Source organism: Neophocaena asiaeorientalis, unplaced genomic scaffold (assembly GCF_003031525.2).
Source record: "Neophocaena asiaeorientalis asiaeorientalis breed wild unplaced genomic scaffold, Neophocaena_asiaeorientalis_V1.1 scaffold254, whole genome shotgun sequence".
Lineage (NCBI taxonomy): Eukaryota > Metazoa > Chordata > Mammalia > Artiodactyla > Phocoenidae > Neophocaena > Neophocaena asiaeorientalis.
The window spans coordinates 2412366-2430850 of record NW_020174705.1 but is presented as its reverse complement, the minus strand read 5'-3'; the positions used below and the strand labels follow the sequence as shown (position 1 = coordinate 2430850).

Sequence of the window (18485 nt, the reverse complement as noted above, 5' to 3'; positions counted from 1 at the left end):
AGCCCCCTCTGCCCCAGGATTCTGTTCTCACTCTTGCAGCTGGTGTCCTCCTTGCTAACTGGGCTGGGGGACAACCTGGGGGCTTAAAGACCCAGGAAGGGGTGGGGGCCTGGCCAGGAGGTAATGAAGCAGGGCGGGGCTGTGGCTTCATCAGCCCAGCCTTGAACAAAGATGCTTTGAACAGTGCTTTTGAGGTGGCAGGAAAGGGACACCTGGATTTCTCAAAGGAAACCTGGCTGGGGCCCAGGTGCACAGAACTGGGGGCGGGAGCCTGTGCTCAGCCAGGCAATGTGGGGGGCGATGTGGGGTGGGGATGAACGGGGGTCGGGGTTGTTTTGGTCAGGCCACAAAGCTCCAGAGGATCCTTGGCCGCTCATCTCTGAACCTGATCCTGCCTCCTGGCTCCTTGCAGTGCTCAGTCACTGGGGCTTCTGAACAGCATTGTTCTGTCCAGAAATCCTGGCCGGGACAGCCTCATACAGAGCCCAGGCTTCAGGCCTTGCATAGCCCCTCCCAGCCCCAGCTCTACACAGTTTTTTTTGTGGGGGGTGGGGAATGAATGTCTTATGAATATCTTGTTTAAACCTGGCAGCTCTCCTCGCTTAACCCTAGAGGCAGGAGCAGACTTGACCTTTGGAAACAGTCTCCTCTTCAATTTGGGGTGGCCAGGACAGCAAGGCTGCCGGTCTCGGGTGAGGCTGGGAGATGCTGGGGACAGGGCTCAGTCGGTGGGCTGGGCCTGGACTGTGCCCACCTCCCAGAAGGCTCTGGAACCTCCTTCTACCAAGTCATCCAGCAGCCCTCCACTTGGTTCTTCCTCCTGGGGGCCTTCCTGCCCAGCACACCTCCTCCTCTGCCACGTCACAGTGGGAGTTGATGTGTGATAGAGGAGGTTTGATTTGTTTGTCCTCCCTCCATGAGGCAGGGTCTGGGTCTCTGTCCCTGTCTTAGCTCAGGCTGCCAGAACAGAACACCACAGACTGGGGAGCTTAAACACAGCTTATTTCTCACCAGTCTGGAGGCTGGAAGTCCAAGAACAAGGAACTGGCAAGATGGGTTTCCCTCTGAGGCCTCTTCTCTTGGCTTGTTGGTGGCTGGCATGTCACTGTGTGATCACACGGCCTCCTCTTTATGTCTGCTGGGCATGGGGGGGGGTGCTGGTGTCTGTTTTTAGAAGGACATTAATCCTATCGGATCAGAGCCCACCATTAAGACTTCATTTAACCTTAATTACTTCCACAGACAGTCACATTGGGGGTTAAGGCTTCAACATATAAATTTTGGAGAGGACACAGACATTCAGTGCATACCAGTCCCCCATGGCCTGAAAAGTGCCCAGCACAGAGTGGGCACTGAGTCTTTGGGAGTGAAAGGGGCCAGCAGGGCATCATGCCGGGAGTGAGGGTGAAGGATATGAACGAGGGGACCTAGAGGCGAACCGGCCCCAGCCCCAGCCCCTCCACTCGAAGTGAGGGAGGGCAGCCTCAGGCCTGACCTCTGCTGTCCACACTCTAGGAGCAGGCTCAAGCCCACGCTCAAGGACTCTGGAGTCGGCTTGTGGAACGCCCTCCCTCCAGCCCTGAGACCTTGGGAGAGTTTCCTCTTCTGTAAAACCCGCCTCCCAGGTGGTTGTGAAGATTAGCTGGGTTAGCCCACGCAGAGCTTGGAATAGTGCCTGGCTGATGTAAATGCTATAGAAGTGCCACAAGAATAAAAGAAGCACCTTCCCCAAGACTCCTGACCTTTCGTTACCCCGGATTCAGCTGCCATTAGAGGGCTTGGCAGGAATGGAGCCAGGTGGGCAGTGTTCCCCTTGGTGCAGAGTTGGGGCAGCTGGAGAGGCAGGTGGGAGTAAGAGTGACCAGGGACCCTGGGAACACACAGCTATCTCTGGAGATATGGGCCAAACCTTGAGAGGGGAGTTCACTGGAAGGCGGGATGGAAGGAGCTGCGTGTCTGCCTGTTGCAATTTAGGTGAGGTGGGAAGCCTGGAGGACAGACACCTGGGTGCAAGGACCAGGAAACAAATTCCCACTGAGAAACTGGCTTATGGTGGGAGGATCTGGTACTGATTGAATATTGGACAATCAAACCTGAGAGGAGTAGGAAAGGAACCTCGCTCCAGGGGCTCACCCCAACTCAGCCCCTGTCTCAGATTGAGAAACTGAAGCACAGACCCCTGCTGGGCCCACATGCCCTTCAGTCCCACCCTTGAGTCAAACTGCAGACATGGCCCCTCAGCAAATGTCATCTACTTGCCCTTCTCACAGCTATCCTTCTCAGGGCCATAGCTGAGTCAGCCCCACGTTTTTCTGGTGCTGGACCTGTCCCCACTCCCAGGGGAGGGCAAATGACCCAAACGGGGGCCGTTATCCCACCATGTTCTCCAGGTCACAGTGATTGATCAAGAGGTGACACATGACCCCAGACCAGCCAATCAGAATCCTTCCCTGGGATTTTTATCCTGGAGGAGGGAGAGAGGACCCCTTGGGGCCCAGGCAGGGGGCAGCCATAGCTGCAGCCACTGGCAAGGACTCTCAGCTGGCCTGAGAGCCTGCAACCTTCCAGGCTGAGAAAGAGTGTCCTGTGAAGCTGGAGCTCCTCATTCCAGTCATCCTTGCCCTTGGTGGGCTGTTCTTTATCCTTCTAAAGCAACTCTCCTTCACTCATGCTGGTACTAGGGGATTCTTTTGCTTACAACCAAAGTCTTTAAATGCCAAGGATGAAAACAAAATAACAGTTCAACAAAGGTGCAGGGGATGTGCCCCCTGAGCTGGCTGCGCTGCCAGTGTGTTTCAGTATGGCGGTGCCCAGCCCACCATCTGCAGCACAGGACTCATCTCTGACGAGGGCCCAGCCCTGCCCTTGGCCAGATCCCAGGGGCACCCTGTAGACCTGGCAGCAGGAGGAGGTGGGACGGGGTGGCCTTTCCAGGATCCAGGTGGTATGCTCACTGATGTCCCAGCAGAAGCTGGGCCCTTTGGGACGGCCACAGCCAGATGCCACACCATGCTGACCCAACAACCAGGGGTCATCCAAAGCAGCCTGAAGGGGGACAAAGGTGTGGGGTGAGCCAGGCCAGGGGGAGGGGCATGCCGTGGCACCTGGCTGGAGTCCTCTTGAGCCTCTGGGTAGGTGGCCCTGAACAGGACCCTATGGGTGGACGTGGGACGTGCACCTGGGCTGGCTTGAAAGTATTTCTGTGGATGAGTCTGTCACATGGGCACTGGGCCACCAGAGGCTACTCTGCCTGCGCTGGAGGAGGGGAAATGTCCAAGCAGGCCTGCAGGGCAGTGTCGCAGCATGGCCGGTCTGGGGCCAAGCGCTTAATGGGCATTAAATCACACTGTCTTCCAGTAACACATGTGACACCAGGGCAGTGAGTGTTCTGCTTGGGTCAACTCAGAGGGCCTTTGTGGGAGGTGAGTGGGGTCACCCTCAGGTTTTGGCTGTTGGGGAGGGCAGATGGGGGGAGTGGAAATCTCAATGCAGGTGAGTCTTACAGGAGACCTGGGAGACCCCACCTGCCTGGTACCTGCTGGCCCCTCTGAGTCAGGCCATGCAGTGAGAGGTGGACACAGGCCCTTGTGAGCTGAGTGACTTGAATAGTTCTGTCACCTTGCTGGGCCTCAGTTTCCTCACTGTGATGAGGGGGAAGAGAAGCTCCAGCCTTGCAGGGCTGCCGAGGGGCATGAAGCCTGAGCGTGGTGTCCTACAGCCTGTGTGGCTGTCCTGGTGGGCAGAGGCAAGGAGGGCACCCTCCCAAGACTCCACCACCTGCCTCTTCACAGAGACAAGCTGTCAATCGACCAGAACTTCTCATACCTTCTGCTCTCATAGCACCTCTGGATCTCATGAAAATGCAGATCTGCCCGAGCAGTTCCAAGCAGCCCGTCGGCCCCGCTGGCCTGGTCCCTTGGCTATGCTGAGGCTGGGTTCTGGGACCCCAGCGTTGGCTGGGGGGAGACACGCTTGATGCTGCCCCTCCACCCAGGCCACCTATGGAGCTTGGAGCCCCCACGCCCCCAGGAGAAGCCTCAACCACGGGGAGTCAGGAGAGAAAGGGCCATGCCAGGTCCTTGTCCCCCACGGGCAATGCTGAGGTGTGTCCCCGTGATTTCTCAGGGGATCCCGGCCAGACAGTGCCTCAGCTGCCCACAAGGGTAACCTCCTCATCTGGGCAAATGTCATTGGCTCTCACCCCTCCTGCCTCAGTTTCCCCACTCTTCACTGGGGCTTCTTGGTATCGCCTCCCAAATAAATTATCTGCACCCTTGCCCTGGTCCCGGGTCAGCCTTTGGGGAACTGTGGTGAGACCAGGAGTGTCTGGCGTCTGTGTGGTGGGGAACACAGCATGAGCACTAGGGGTGTTTGGGGGCATTTCCTCCCCTGCACTCCACTCCAGCCTTCCTAGCCCCCAGGGACCCTGTTGCTACTTATGTCCTCCTGTAAATTATCTTTCTTTTTTTTTTAATATTTATTTGGCTGCGCCAGGTCTTAGTTGCAGCACACGGGATCTTTGTTGCAGGATATCTTTAGTTGCAGCATGAGTGTTCTAGTTCCCTGACCAGGGATTGAACCTGGGCCCCTATATTGGGAGCACAGAGTCTTAACCACCAGACCACCAGGGAAATCCCTGTAAATTATCTTTCTGATTGAACTAACCTGAGAGGGTTCTGTTGTTTGCAACCAAAGCCTGTATAGCACAGATGGGTGACGATGGTTTAGGAGTTAAGGAGTGGTCTTTGAATGGATGGGACGTGGGTAACTGTGAGGGTATCCAGGAATCCACCCAGGGCCATAGAACGTGGTGCAAGGCATCAACGTGAACATGCACACGTTTATTAGCAAAGGGGACAGAAGGGGACTGGGCCTGGTCCAGCAGGCAGTCCTGCCACTGGCGTGCCCCCAGCCCTTGGCGAATATATCTGGAGCTGCAGTAACTACTGCACCCTTATGGGCTTAGGTGTGCACAGGCCAGCTGCAAGAGTCAGGGAGCCCAGAGCAGAGCGAGGGGCAGCAGCAACTGAGAGGGTTCTGGCCTGGGTGTGCTGCGGCCCACCAGAATCTGGATCCAGTTGAAGTAACTACTGACATTGGTATAGATGCCGGCCAGGTTGCACCTACCACAGCCCACTCCCCAGCTCACGATTCCAATCTGAATCCACGGCCCATTCTTTTCACAGACTTCACCTTGCTGGGCCTCAGTTTCCTCACTGTGATGAGGGGGAAGAGAAGCTCCAGCCTTGCAGGGCTGCCGAGGGGCATGAAGCCTGAGCGTGGTGTCCTACAGCCTGTGTGGCTGTCCTGGTGGGCAGAGGCAAGGAGGGCACCCTCCCAAGACTCCACCACCTGCCTCTTCACAGAGACAAGCTGTCAATCGACCAGAACTTCTCATACCTTCTGCTCTCATAGCACCTCTGGATCTCATGAAAATGCAGATCTGCCCGAGCAGTTCCAAGCAGCCCGTCGGCCCCGCTGGCCTGGTCCCTTGGCTATGCTGAGGCTGGGTTCTGGGACCCCAGCGTTGGCTGGGGGGAGACACGCTTGATGCTGCCCCTCCACCCAGGCCACCTATGGAGCTTGGAGCCCCCACGCCCCCAGGAGAAGCCTCAACCACGGGGAGTCAGGAGAGAAAGGGCCATGCCAGGTCCTTGTCCCCCACGGGCAATGCTGAGGTGTGTCCCCGTGATTTCTCAGGGGATCCCGGCCAGACAGTGCCTCAGCTGCCCACAAGGGTAACCTCCTCATCTGGGCAAATGTCATTGGCTCTCACCCCTCCTGCCTCAGTTTCCCCACTCTTCACTGGGGCTTCTTGGTATCGCCTCCCAAATAAATTATCTGCACCCTTGCCCTGGTCCCGGGTCAGCCTTTGGGGAACTGTGGTGAGACCAGGAGTGTCTGGCGTCTGTGTGGTGGGGAACACAGCATGAGCACTAGGGGTGTTTGGGGGCATTTCCTCCCCTGCACTCCACTCCAGCCTTCCTAGCCCCCAGGGACCCTGTTGCTACTTATGTCCTCCTGTAAATTATCTTTCTTTTTTTTTTAATATTTATTTGGCTGCGCCAGGTCTTAGTTGCAGCACACGGGATCTTTGTTGCAGGATATCTTTAGTTGCAGCATGAGTGTTCTAGTTCCCTGACCAGGGATTGAACCTGGGCCCCTATATTGGGAGCACAGAGTCTTAACCACCAGACCACCAGGGAAATCCCTGTAAATTATCTTTCTGATTGAACTAACCTGAGAGGGTTCTGTTGTTTGCAACCAAAGCCTGTATAGCACAGATGGGTGACGATGGTTTAGGAGTTAAGGAGTGGTCTTTGAATGGATGGGACGTGGGTAACTGTGAGGGTATCCAGGAATCCACCCAGGGCCATAGAACGTGGTGCAAGGCATCAACGTGAACATGCACACGTTTATTAGCAAAGGGGACAGAAGGGGACTGGGCCTGGTCCAGCAGGCAGTCCTGCCACTGGCGTGCCCCCAGCCCTTGGCGAATATATCTGGAGCTGCAGTAACTACTGCACCCTTATGGGCTTAGGTGTGCACAGGCCAGCTGCAAGAGTCAGGGAGCCCAGAGCAGAGCGAGGGGCAGCAGCAACTGAGAGGGTTCTGGCCTGGGTGTGCTGCGGCCCACCAGAATCTGGATCCAGTTGAAGTAACTACTGACATTGGTATAGATGCCGGCCAGGTTGCACCTACCACAGCCCACTCCCCAGCTCACGATTCCAATCTGAATCCACGGCCCATTCTTTTCACAGACCAAGGGTCTGCCTGGGTCACCCTGGAAAGCAGTGTGGGTGAGCAAGACCTGGGGTGGGGCAGGAGGGGCCAGTGGAGAGGCTGGTAGAGCAGGAGCGGCTGTGGAGCTGGGAAGACTGGCTGCAAATCCCACTCCTCCCCCTGGAAGCAAAAAAACTTCAGTTTCTGCATCTGCAAAGGGGGGCAATAGTCTATCCACTCAATTTCACATAAGGATCAAAGGAGGTACAATTAATGTAAAATGCGAAGCTTGTTTTATAGGCTGGATAAATGAGGTCTACAATGATTTTCTCATGAATGAACTCTAAGGGTGGATTGGTAGGGGGTCAAGGTGGTTGCTCTCAGGCCCAAGATTGGGAGGGGTGGTACCCAGTTTCAGTATGGCCCTGTTGGGGCAGGGGTACTCACTTTGCAGGCGTCAGTGTTGCCATCCTCAGAGCCAGGACAAATCATATTATTACTGCTGTGACTGCTGTAATCAGGCTGATGGAAAAGGTAGGAACACCTGGATTTGTTTATGATGGAGACTTGCACTTCCTGAAGATTGTAGGGAGGTGGCAGATCTGTCAGGGGTGGGAGAGAGAAAGACAACAACCTTAGCCTCTCCTCTGCCATCTGGGGAAAGGGGGTATGACGGGGAGTGGACTTCCTGGAGTATCCACAGTACCTGGGACATTGCTCTTGATTCCTCTGCTCTAGTCCAGCACCCAGCACGTGGTGGGTGATGAACAATATCACAGAAGGACCCAATGGATGGACAGGCTGTCACAGCACCTCCCTAAGGCTTGGTTTCCCTCTCTGTAGCCTGCAGATGACAGGCCCTGCCTGAGCCAGTGGGGAGAGACCATGGCTGAAGCATACACAGGGGGAGGGGCTGATGCAGCTGAGCTTGTTTATAATTAGTATAGCTGCAGGATCCAGGCTGAAGTTTTCCCAAATTTGATGAAAGATATGAATCTACACATTCAGGAAGGTGAACAAATTCCAAGTAGGATAAACACAAGGAGATCCACACTGAGATACATTTTCATCAAAATATCAAAACGCAAAGACAAAAGGAGAATCTTGTAAACAGGGAGAGAGAAGCTACACATCAAGTATAAGGGATCTTCAACAAGATTGACAGCCACATTCTTTTCAGACACCCTGGAGGCCAAAAGGCAGTGCAATGACATATGTAAAGTGCTAAGAGACTAAAACAGTCAACCAAGAATTCTAGATCAGACAAAGCTATCCTTCAAAAAAAATGAAGGCAAGATTAAGATATTCCCAGATAAGCAAATGCTGAGAGTGTTCATCATTAGTAGGCCTGCCCTACAAGAAATGGAAAAGGGAGCCCTTCAGGATGAAATGAAAGGGCAATAGCCAGTAACTTAAACCCATAGGAAGAAATAGAGAACACTGGTAAACGTAACTACACAGGTAAACATACAAGCCAGTATTATTATAGCTTTGGTTCATACTTTTTTTGCTATACAATTTAAAAGACAAATGCAATTTAAAAGACAATAATTGTAAATCTCTGTTACACAGAGATTGGTTACACAATATATAAAGATATGGTTACACAATATATAAAGATGTAAACTGTGACAATAACAACTTGAGAAGAATAGAGTTGTATAGGAACAGAACTTTTGTATGCTATTGAACCTAAGTTGATATTAATTCAAAATAGACTGGTATAAGTTATTAACTGTACTCTCCAGGGAAACTGCTGAGAAAATAACTAAAAAACATACAGAACAGGAAATAAGAAGGAAATCAATACAGTACACTAATAAAAATCAATTAAACACAAAAAGGAGGAAATAAGGAACAAAAAAGATATAAGACTTAGGTATAGATATAGATATGATATAGATATAAGATATCTATATCTTCTACATCTGACAAAATATAGAAAACAAATTGAATAATGGTAGAAGTAAATCCTTCCCTATCAGTAATTAATTTTAATGTAACTATTAAACACTCCAATTAAAAGGAAGAGATTGGCAGAATGTATTAAAAACAGAGATCCAACTATATCCTGTCTACAAGACAATAATTTTATTACTTTTTAAAAATTTATTTATTTATTATTTTTGGCTGCGTTGGGTCTTCGTTGTTCCATGCGAGCTTTCTCTAGTTGTGGCAAGCAGGGCCCACTCTGTTGTGGTGCACAGGCTTCTCATTGCGTGGTTTCTCTTGCTGCAGAGCACAGGCTCTAGGTGCGCAGTCTTCAGTAGTTGTGGCACATGGGCTCAGCACTTGTGGCTCGTGGGCTCTAGAGTGCAGGCTCAGTAGTTGTGGCGCATGGGCTTAGTTGCTCTGCGGCATGTGGGATCTTCCCAGACCAGGGCTCGAACCTGTGTTCCGTGCATTGGCAGGCAGATTCTTAACCACTGCACCACCAGGGAAGCCCAACAATAATTTTAGATCCAAAGGTAAATATAGGTTTAAAGTGAAAGGTTGGAAAAAGACATTCCGTGCAAATAGTAACCAAAAAGAGCTGAGGTTGCTATACTAATGTCAGACAAAATGGATTTTCAGTCAAAACATGTTACAAGAGTCAAAGAAGGGGGACTTCCCTGGTGGTCCAGCAGGTAAAACTCTGTGCTCCCAATGCAGGGGGCCTGGGTTTGATCCCTGGTCAAGGAACTAGATCCCACATGCATGCTGCAACTTAAGAGTCTGCATGTCACAACTTAGAAGTCTGCATGCCACAACTAAGAAATCCCACATGCTGCAACTAAGTATTCCACATGCCGCAATGAAGATCCTGCATGCTGCAACTAAGACCCAGCGCAGCCAAAATAAATAATAAATAAATATTTTTAAAAAGAGTCAAAGAAGGACATTATATGTTGACAAAAGTGGCAAGTCCTCAAGATATAATAATTATAAATATCTACACATCTAACAACTGAGTTCCAAAATACATGAAGCAAAATTGATGTAACTGGTAGGAGAAATAGACAGTTCTATGAGAACAGTTGGAGACTTCAACGCCTCACTTTTATTAATGGATAGAACAACCAGAGAGAAGATCAGTAAGATAACAGAGGACTTGAATAGCATTATAAAGCAGCTACACCTAAAAGACATATACAGAACAATCCACCCAAACAAGAGCAGAATACACATTCCTTTCAAGTGGATGCAAAACATTCTCCAAGATAGATGACATGTCAGGCCACAAAATAAATTGCAATAAATTAGAAAAGATTGACATCATAGAAAACAGTGGATTGAGGCTAGAAATCAATAACAGAAGGAAAACTGAAAAATTCACAAATATGTGGAAATTAAACAACATACTTCTAACCAATGGGTCAAAGAAGAAATCACAAGGAAAATTAGAAAGTATTTTGAGATGAATGGAAATAAAAACACAACATACCAAAACTTATTGGATGCAGCAAAAGCAATTCTCACAAGGAAATTTATAGCTGGAAATGCCTATGTTAATAAAGGAGAAAAATCTCAAATCAACAATCTAACTTAAGGAACTAGAAAAAAAAAGAGCAAATTAAACCCAAAGGTAGAAGAAGGAAGGAAATAATAAAGAGAGGAATGGAAAAAAATCAAACTAGGGAACAGAAAAACAATAGCGAAAATCCACAAAACCAAAAGTTGGTTCTTTGAAAGATCAACAAAATTGACAATGAAAGTGGGGACATTATTACTGACCTTAAAGAAAAATTAAGGACTATAAGTGAATATTATGAACAATTGTATTCTGACAAATTAGATAACCTAGAGGAAATGGACAAATTCCTAGGAACACACAAAATACTAAAACAGACTCAAGAAGAAATAGAAAATCTGAACAGACACATAACAAGTAAAAAGATTTAGTCACTAGTCAAAAACCTCCCAATGAAGAAAAGCCTTGGGCCAGATGGCTTAAATGGTGACTTCTATCAAACATAGGAAGAAATTAACATCAATCGTTCTTCCAAAAAACAGAAGAGGAAGGAACACTTCCTAACTCATTCCATGAGACTGGCATTACTGTAACACCAAAGCCCAAGCAAGTTATCACACACAAAAAGAAATTACAGGGCTTCCCTGGTGGCACAGTGGTTGAGAGTCCGCCTGCCGATGCAGGGGATACGGGTTCGTGCCCTGGTCTGGGAAGATCCCACATGCCGTGGAGCAGCTGGGCCCGTGAGCCATGGCCGCTGGGCCTGTGCGTCCGGAGCCTGTGCTCCGCAGTGGGAGAGGCCACAACAGTGAGAGGCCCGCGTACCGCAAAAAAAATAAAAAATAAAAAAAATAAACTACAGACCAACATATATGCAAAAATGCTCAACAAAATACCAGCAAACTGAATCCAGCAGCATATTAAAAGAATTCTACACCACGACCTAGTGAGATTTATCCAGAGTGCAAGGTGGGTTCAACATACGAAAATCAATCAATGTAACATACTACAGACTATAGTAATAGAATGAAGGAAAAAAAAAAAACCCACATGGTTATCCTAATTGATGCAGGAAAATCCAACACTTTCATTATAAAAACACTCAATAAACTAAGGATAGAGAGAACTTCCTTAACATGATAGAGATCATATGTGAAAAACCCACAGCTACAGAATTGTGAAAGACTGAAAGCTTTCCCCCTAAGAACAGGAAAAAGATAATGATGCCAGTTTTTGCCACTTCTATCTAACATTTTACTGGAAGTTCTAGTCAGAGCAATTAGGCAAGAAAAGGAAATAAAACACATCCAAGTTGGAAAGGAAGAAGTAAAACTATGTCTATTCACAGGTGACATGATCTTATATATAGAAAATAATGAAGAGTACACAAAGAAGGACTAGAATTAATAAATGAATTCAGCAAATTTGCAGGATCTAAAATCAAGACACAAAAGTCAATTATATTTCTATACACTACCAATGAACAATTTCAAAAGGCTATTAGAAAAGAAATATCATTTTACAATAGCATCAAAAAGAATAAAATAGTTAAATTTAATTGAGGACCTGTACACAAAAAACTACAAAACATTGCTGAAAGAAATTAAAGAAGACATAAATAAATGGAAACATATCTTCTGTTTATGGACTGGAGACTTAATATTATTTAGATGATAATACTCCCCCAAAGCAATCCACAGGTTCAATGCAATCCCTATCCAAATTCCAATGGCCTTTTTAGTGGAAATTGACAAGCTCATCCTAACATTTAGAGGGACTATCAAGAGACCCCAGGGCTTCCCTGGTGGCGCAGTGGTTGGGAGTCTGCCTGCCGATGCAGGGGACATGGGTTCGTGCCCCAGTCCGGGAAGATCCCACATGCCGCGGAGAGGCTGGGCCTGTGAGCCATGGCCGCTGAGCCTGCACGTCCGGAGCCTGTGCTCCGCAACGGGAGAGGCCACAACAGTGAGAGGCCCGTGTACTGCAAAAAAAAAAAAAAAAAAAAAAAAAAAAGACCCCAAATAACAAAACCAATATTTGAAAAAGTAAACAAAGTTGGAGAATACACACTTCCCAATTTCAAAACATACTTGGAAGCTATAGGAATCAAACAATGGGGTCCTGGCAAATGGATAAACATACAGACAAACGGAACAGAATTGTGAGTCTAGAAAATAAACCCATTCTTCTTTGGTCAACTAATTTTTGACAAGGTGCCAAGATAATTCAGTGGAGTAGAGAATAGTCTCTTTAACAAATGGTGCTGGGACAACTAGATATCCAAATGCAAAAAATGAAGTTGGACCCACTACTTCGCACCATAAACAAAGATCAACTCAAAATGAATCAAAGAGGACTTCCCTGGTGGCGCAGTGGTAGAGAGTCTGCCTGCTGATGCGGGGGACACAGGTTCGTGCCCCGGTCCGGGAATATCCCACATGCCGCGGAGCGGCTGGGCCCGTGAGCCATGGCCGCTGAGCCTGCGCGTCCGGAGCCTGTGCTCCGCAACGGGAGAGGCCCCAACAGTGAGAGGCCCACGTACCGCAAAAAAAAAAGAATCAAAAATATACATATAACAGCTAAAACTATAAAACTCTTCAAGAAAACATGAGGGTAAATCTTCATGACCTCGAATTTGGCAATTATTTCTTAGACATGACACCAAAAGCAAAAGCGCCTGAGAAAAAATAATCTGAACTTCATCAAAATTAAAATATTCTGTGCATCAATAGATACTATCATGAAAGTGAAAAGAGATGTGGTCCACGAGTCTTGGCTCAGTCCTGCATCTGAAGTGCTCTTTCCCCATCAACACCAGGGACTGACAACATGGAACAACCTGGAAGGAAGGAGCTATGATGCCTCTTTCGAAGAAACTGAAGAGTTAAGTAAGAGGATTCAAAACACAACTTTCTGACACCAAAGCCTACCTGTTCTGCAGAACTTCAGCTAGGTCTTCATTTCAACTTTCAAACCTTTAGCTCTTCGTCCTTTTCCTGGAGATTATTGCCTCTTTCCTGGCATCACTTGGCTCTCTAAGCATCATGAACCCCATTAGGCCAGCTGGTCTTACCCTTAGCTACATATTAGAATCACCTGGGACGCTTAAAAATATCCCAATGTCTCTGCCACATCCCAGACCAATTAAATCCATGGAGTGAGACCCAGGAACCAGTTTAAAAAAAAAAAAAGAAAAAAGGAAAAAAAACCCCCACAGAATAGGAAAAGATATTTGCAAATCATGTATCTAAAAAGGGTCTAGTATCCAGAATATATAAAAACGATTACAACATCACAACAAAGACAACTCAGTTTAAAAATGTGTTGCGGGGTCTTCCCTGGTAGCGCAGTGGTTGAAAGTCCGCCTGCCGATGCAGGGGACGCGGGTTCCTGCCCCAGTCTGGGAAGATCCCACATGCCGCGGAGCGGCTAGGCCCGTGAGCCATGGCCGCTGAGCCTGCGCGTCCGGAGCCTGTGCTCTGCAATGGGAGAGGCCACAACAGTGAGAGGCCCGTGTACCGAAAAAAAAAAAAGGGTTGGCGGGGGTTGGTCTTCCCTGGTAGCGCAGTGGTTAATAATCTGCCTGCCAGTGCAAGAGACATGGGTTTGAGCCCTGATCCAGGAAGATCCCACATGCCGCAGAGCAACTAAGCCCATGTGCCACAACTACTGAGCCTGCACTCCAGAGCCTGCGAGCCACAACTACTGAGCCCGTGTGCCACAACTACTGAAGCCCGTGCACCTAGAGCCTGTGCTCCCAACAAGAGAAGCCACCACAGTGAGAAGCCTGCGCACATGAAGAGTAGCCCCAGCTCGCCGCAACCAGAGAAAAGCTCGCGTGCAGCAACGAAGATCCAACGCAGCCAAAAATAAAATAAATAAATTTATTTAAAAACAAACAAACAGGGCTTCCCTGGTGGCGCAGTGGTTGGGAGTCCGCCTGCCGATGCAGGGGACACGGGTTCGTGCCCTGGTCCAGGAAGATCCCACATGCCGCGAAGCGGCTGGGCCCTTGATCCATGGCTGCTGAGCCTGTGCGTCCGGAGCCTGTGCTCTGCAATGGGAGAGGCCACAACAGTGAGAGACCCGCGTACCGCAAAAAAAAAAAAGAAAATAATAAATAAATAAATTTTAAAAATTGGGTTGGGAATTCCCTGGAGGTCCAGTGGTTAGGACTCTCTGCTCTCACTGCTGAGGGCCCAGTTTCAATCCCAGGCTGGGGAACTATGATTCCACAAGCCACGTGGTGTGACCAAAAAAAAAAAAAACGGGTAAGGGACTTAAATAGCCATTACTCCAAGGAAGATATACAAATGGCCAACCAGCACATGAAAAGTTGCTCAACATCACTAGTCATTAGAGAAATGCAAATCAAAACCACAGTGAAATACCACTTCACACCCACTAGGATGGCCAAAACAAAACAAAACAAACAAACAAAAACCTGGAAAATAACAAGTTTTTTATTGAGGAGAATGGAGAGAAATTATAACCCTCATTGTTGATAGGAATGTAGAATGGAGCAGCTGCTATGGAACACTGTTTGTCAGCTCCTCAAGAAGTTAAACATAGAATGACCATGTGATCCAGGATTGCACTCCTAAATACATTCACAAAATAATTGAAAAGAGGTATTCAAGCACGAATTTGTGTACTAATACAATACCCAAAAGATGGAGACAACACAAATGTCATCAATGGAGGAATGGATAAACAAATTGTGCATCCATACAATGGAATATTATTCAGCCATAAAAGAGAATGAAGTTTTGATATATACTATAATATAGATGAATCTTGAGAACATTATGCTAAGTGAAAGAAGCCAAACATGAAAGGTGACACAGTGTATGATTCCATTTACATGAAATGTCCAGAATAGATAAATCCATAGAGACAAAAAGTTGGTTAGTGGTTGCTAAGGGCTGGAGGGAGGGGGTAATGGGGAGTGACTGTTTAATGGTTATGGCATTTCCTCTGGGAGTGATGAAAATGTTTTGGATCTTGATAGAGTTGATGGTTATGCACTGTCAATGTTCTAAATGCCATTGAATTATATACTTTAAAATGGTTAATGTTACATGAGTTAAACCTTAACAAGAAAGAAGGAGTGAAGTACTGACACACACTAAAACATGAATGAACATTGAAAATATTATGCTTAGTGAAAGAAGCTAGCACGTAGTATATAACTGTATTCATATGAAGCGTCCAGAGTAGGTAAATCCATTAGAGACAGAAAGCAGATTAGTGGCTGCCAGGGGCTATGGCCCTAGAACAACAGGGAATTAGGAGTAATGGCTAATAAGTATGGGATTTCATTTTGAGATGATGAAAATGTTCTGTAATTAGATAGTGGTGATGGAACCACTCTGTGAATATACTAAAAAAAAAAACCGTCTGAATTGTATGTCTTTTTTTTTTTTGGCTGCACCGCACGGGGTGTGGGATCTTAGTTCCCAAACCAGAGATCGAACCCACACCCCCTGCAGTGGAAGCCCAGAGTCTTAACCACAGGACTACCAGGGAAGTCCCTGAATTGTATACTTTAAAAGGATGAATTTTATGGTTTTTGAAGTATACTTCAAAAAACCCCCCAAAACAAACAATGCCTGATGCCTTTCTGACAAGTCCACCCCAAAACCTCGCACACCCCCGCAGGCTGGGGGTGTGGCCTGGGCCGGTGCGGCGGGGCCTCCCTCTCTGGTTTCTGGCTCACAGACTTGGAAGGGAGGGGGAGCTGAGTGTGGGTACAGAAAGCCCTGCTCTACAGGGGGGCGGGGTGTGGAAAGGAGGTGAGGAGGGATTGCTCAGCGGGCCAAAGCCAAAGCACAGTGGCACACAGACCAAGGTGGGGGCCGCTGCAGCTGGTGTAGCTGGCACAGGACGTGGTGAATAACACTCCCCTTCCCAACCCGTCTGTCCCCAACCTCACTCTTTGTCTCATGGATGTCCCCCCAGCCATTCACCCAGCAGTCATCACGGTTCTTGAACACAGAGGAGGAGGACAGGACAGGACAGGGCTGGATGTGCTTATTGAAGGTGACGGAGGAGGACAACTTCAGCAGGGAGCTGTCGTCCTGCAAATAATTCCTGGATTTGGGGTATATAATAATACTCTTCACCCTGTAACGATGGAGGTAGGCCCTCAGGCTCCAAATGGGTGGTGTGACAGACAGCTCGCCAAACTGGACCGACCATTCATAGGTATCTCTGTTGCTGGCAGGGGAGGAGAGAGCCGTCAGGGGTCCTCAGAGGGAGGGTGGGCCACCTGAGCACACCTGGAGCTGCTCCCTGAGCTGAGACCCCCAGGCTGCTGCGGGGCTCACCCCAGGCACCATTAGCAGGTCTTCCTTCAACCAAAGAGGCCAGGGTAGAAACGGGGAGAGCCCAGACAGCCCCAAACAAAGTCCCACACCTGGGGACTTGGGGGTGTTGGCAGGAGGGTGCCTCCCCTGCCAGCTCATCTGGCCAGTTACTCAACCACCTGTCACCTCCAAGAACCCTTCTCAAAACGCAACGAGCAGGTGCATGGGCTCCACTGCAGGCTGGGCTCAAAACAGCTACCGGGGCCACTGTCACCACAGGCCAGGCTATGTGTCCAGCACTACCTTCGGCTCATTCCTCCCCCCGGCGGGGGGGGGGGGTCACCTCTGCTGGGAGGTGGGGTGAGGAAGGTGGAGGTTGGTGGTGCCATATGGGGACAAGTGACGCGAGAAAGAAAAGAACAAGACAAACAAATGTGCGTGGGAAAGTTCTGGGAGAACGTTCTGGTAGAAACCGCACAGGGTTTCCTCCCGGAGCGCCCTGGGGGACTCGCGTGGGTGCGTAACGGGCTGCAGCCGGGACTGCGCCTCAGGAGCACACGAGGGCCGTGTCTACGTGGGGCATGCGAACAGGTCCTGGTGCAGACCCAGGGCCCGGGGTCAGCGGGACGCCCGCCCCCAGACTCATTTTTGGAAGCAGTGCGCGGCCGAGAGCACCCAGCGGCGGTTGAGCAGGCTTGCTCCGCAGCAGTGGGAGCCCCATAGACGCAGGCTGCCCTGCAACGGCCAGCGCCCAAGCTCTGCATCCTTTCCATCCACTATGAGTGTCGGGACAGTCCGTTGGCCACATGGCCATGGGATGGACAGATGGACACCAGGCCGAGCTGCGGGAGGCAGGCCCACTCCGTCCACCCTTACCCACCGGGTGGGAGAAGGAAAGGGGTGCCCCGGGGAACAGCGCGTCCAGGGGTCTTGCCGCCCAGGAAGAAGGGGACGCTGGGGACCTGCCCCACGTGGTCCACAGGCGCACGCCCCTCCCCCACACCCGGGGGGGGCCCCATCAGTTACATGCGAGCATAGAAGAGTTCTCGAAACCTGGGGCGGGAAGAGGAAAAGATGAGTCGCCATTCGCGCTCCGGCTCAGGTGCCCTGCGCAGGGAAGCGCGCCCCCTGGACGCCTTACCTGGAAGCAACAGGTCCCTATCCCGCAACGCTGCGGGTAGGAGAGAAAGCGAGCTCCCTTTGGTCTCCACGCGCCCCACCCTTCCCCCATCACCCCTAGCTGCGCCGGCAGCCCCCGCCTCAGCTCACCGTGCCTCGCGATTTCGACCCGCACCAACAGTCGCGCGAGCAGCAGCGTCCCGACCTGCGCGCCCACGGCCTCTTCTTCCCGCCGCCTGGCGCCCCCTCTGCTTCCGCCAGCTCCAAGGCCCGGCTGGGGCGTCCCCTCGGGGAGAGGGAGCCACGGGAACCCTGGCCGCCCCCTTCCCTCAGCTTGACCTCTCTGGTCCAAGGGATATTTGGGAACCTGGGACGTCACAGTGCGCCGGCTTTAAGCTTCTACTGGGGCTCGGTCCCCCAACTAAGTACCTTGTTATGGCCCAGGAGCCAGTGTACCCAGACGATCCCTTTCTTGTCTGCGACCCTGGGGACCTCGCTGCCCCCCATGCTGCCCTCTTTTCTACCCATTCCTTCCGCTAGGAAGGACCAAGGACCTGCCCCATAGCCAGGACTCCCGTGAAAGCACATTAACAAGTCTTCACTGAGACCCCCATTGGGGGTCTCGCACTGTGTCATCTACTGTTAAACGTGATGATCCATTACAGGACCCACAGAATAAATGTTGGCCTGATTTGACCACCTAGAGGGCTCTTAGCCTCCATGTCTGCCTGCTGCCCAGCAACAAGCCTCACCTAACTCTATGGAGTCTACAGGTAGCTTCCCTTCCTTGCAGACAATATTGCAGGGCACCCAAGTCACCAAACTGACTCTCTCATAGATGTGAGCAGACCACTGAGTTGTGGTCCATAGGACCACCCTGAGTC

At 49.9% G+C, this 18485-nt stretch overlaps 2 protein-coding genes across 2 annotated transcripts in view; both read right to left on the bottom strand.

The window, feature by feature from the left end:
- The window catches only part of PRSS33 (serine protease 33), a 5516-nt gene extending 1823 nt beyond the window's left edge, over window positions 1–3693 (bottom strand). The window contains 2 exon segments of the mRNA XM_024759619.1: window positions 2820–3045; window positions 3643–3693. Coding sequence (XP_024615387.1) covers window positions 2820–3045; window positions 3643–3693 — 277 coding nt within the window.
- A 2872-nt stretch (window positions 3694–6565) lies between these two features.
- Window positions 6566–18108, bottom strand: PRSS41 (serine protease 41). Its single transcript, XM_024759618.1, has 9 exons — window positions 18031–18108; window positions 17752–17887; window positions 17624–17653; window positions 17509–17535; window positions 17129–17324; window positions 16913–16920; window positions 16121–16385; window positions 7171–7339; window positions 6566–6784 (listed from the first exon to the last, which is right to left on the bottom strand). Exons 1-9 carry the CDS (start codon window positions 18106–18108, stop codon window positions 6566–6568), a joined length of 1128 nt encoding a protein of 375 aa, XP_024615386.1.
- Between the last annotated feature and the right edge of the window lie 377 nt (window positions 18109–18485).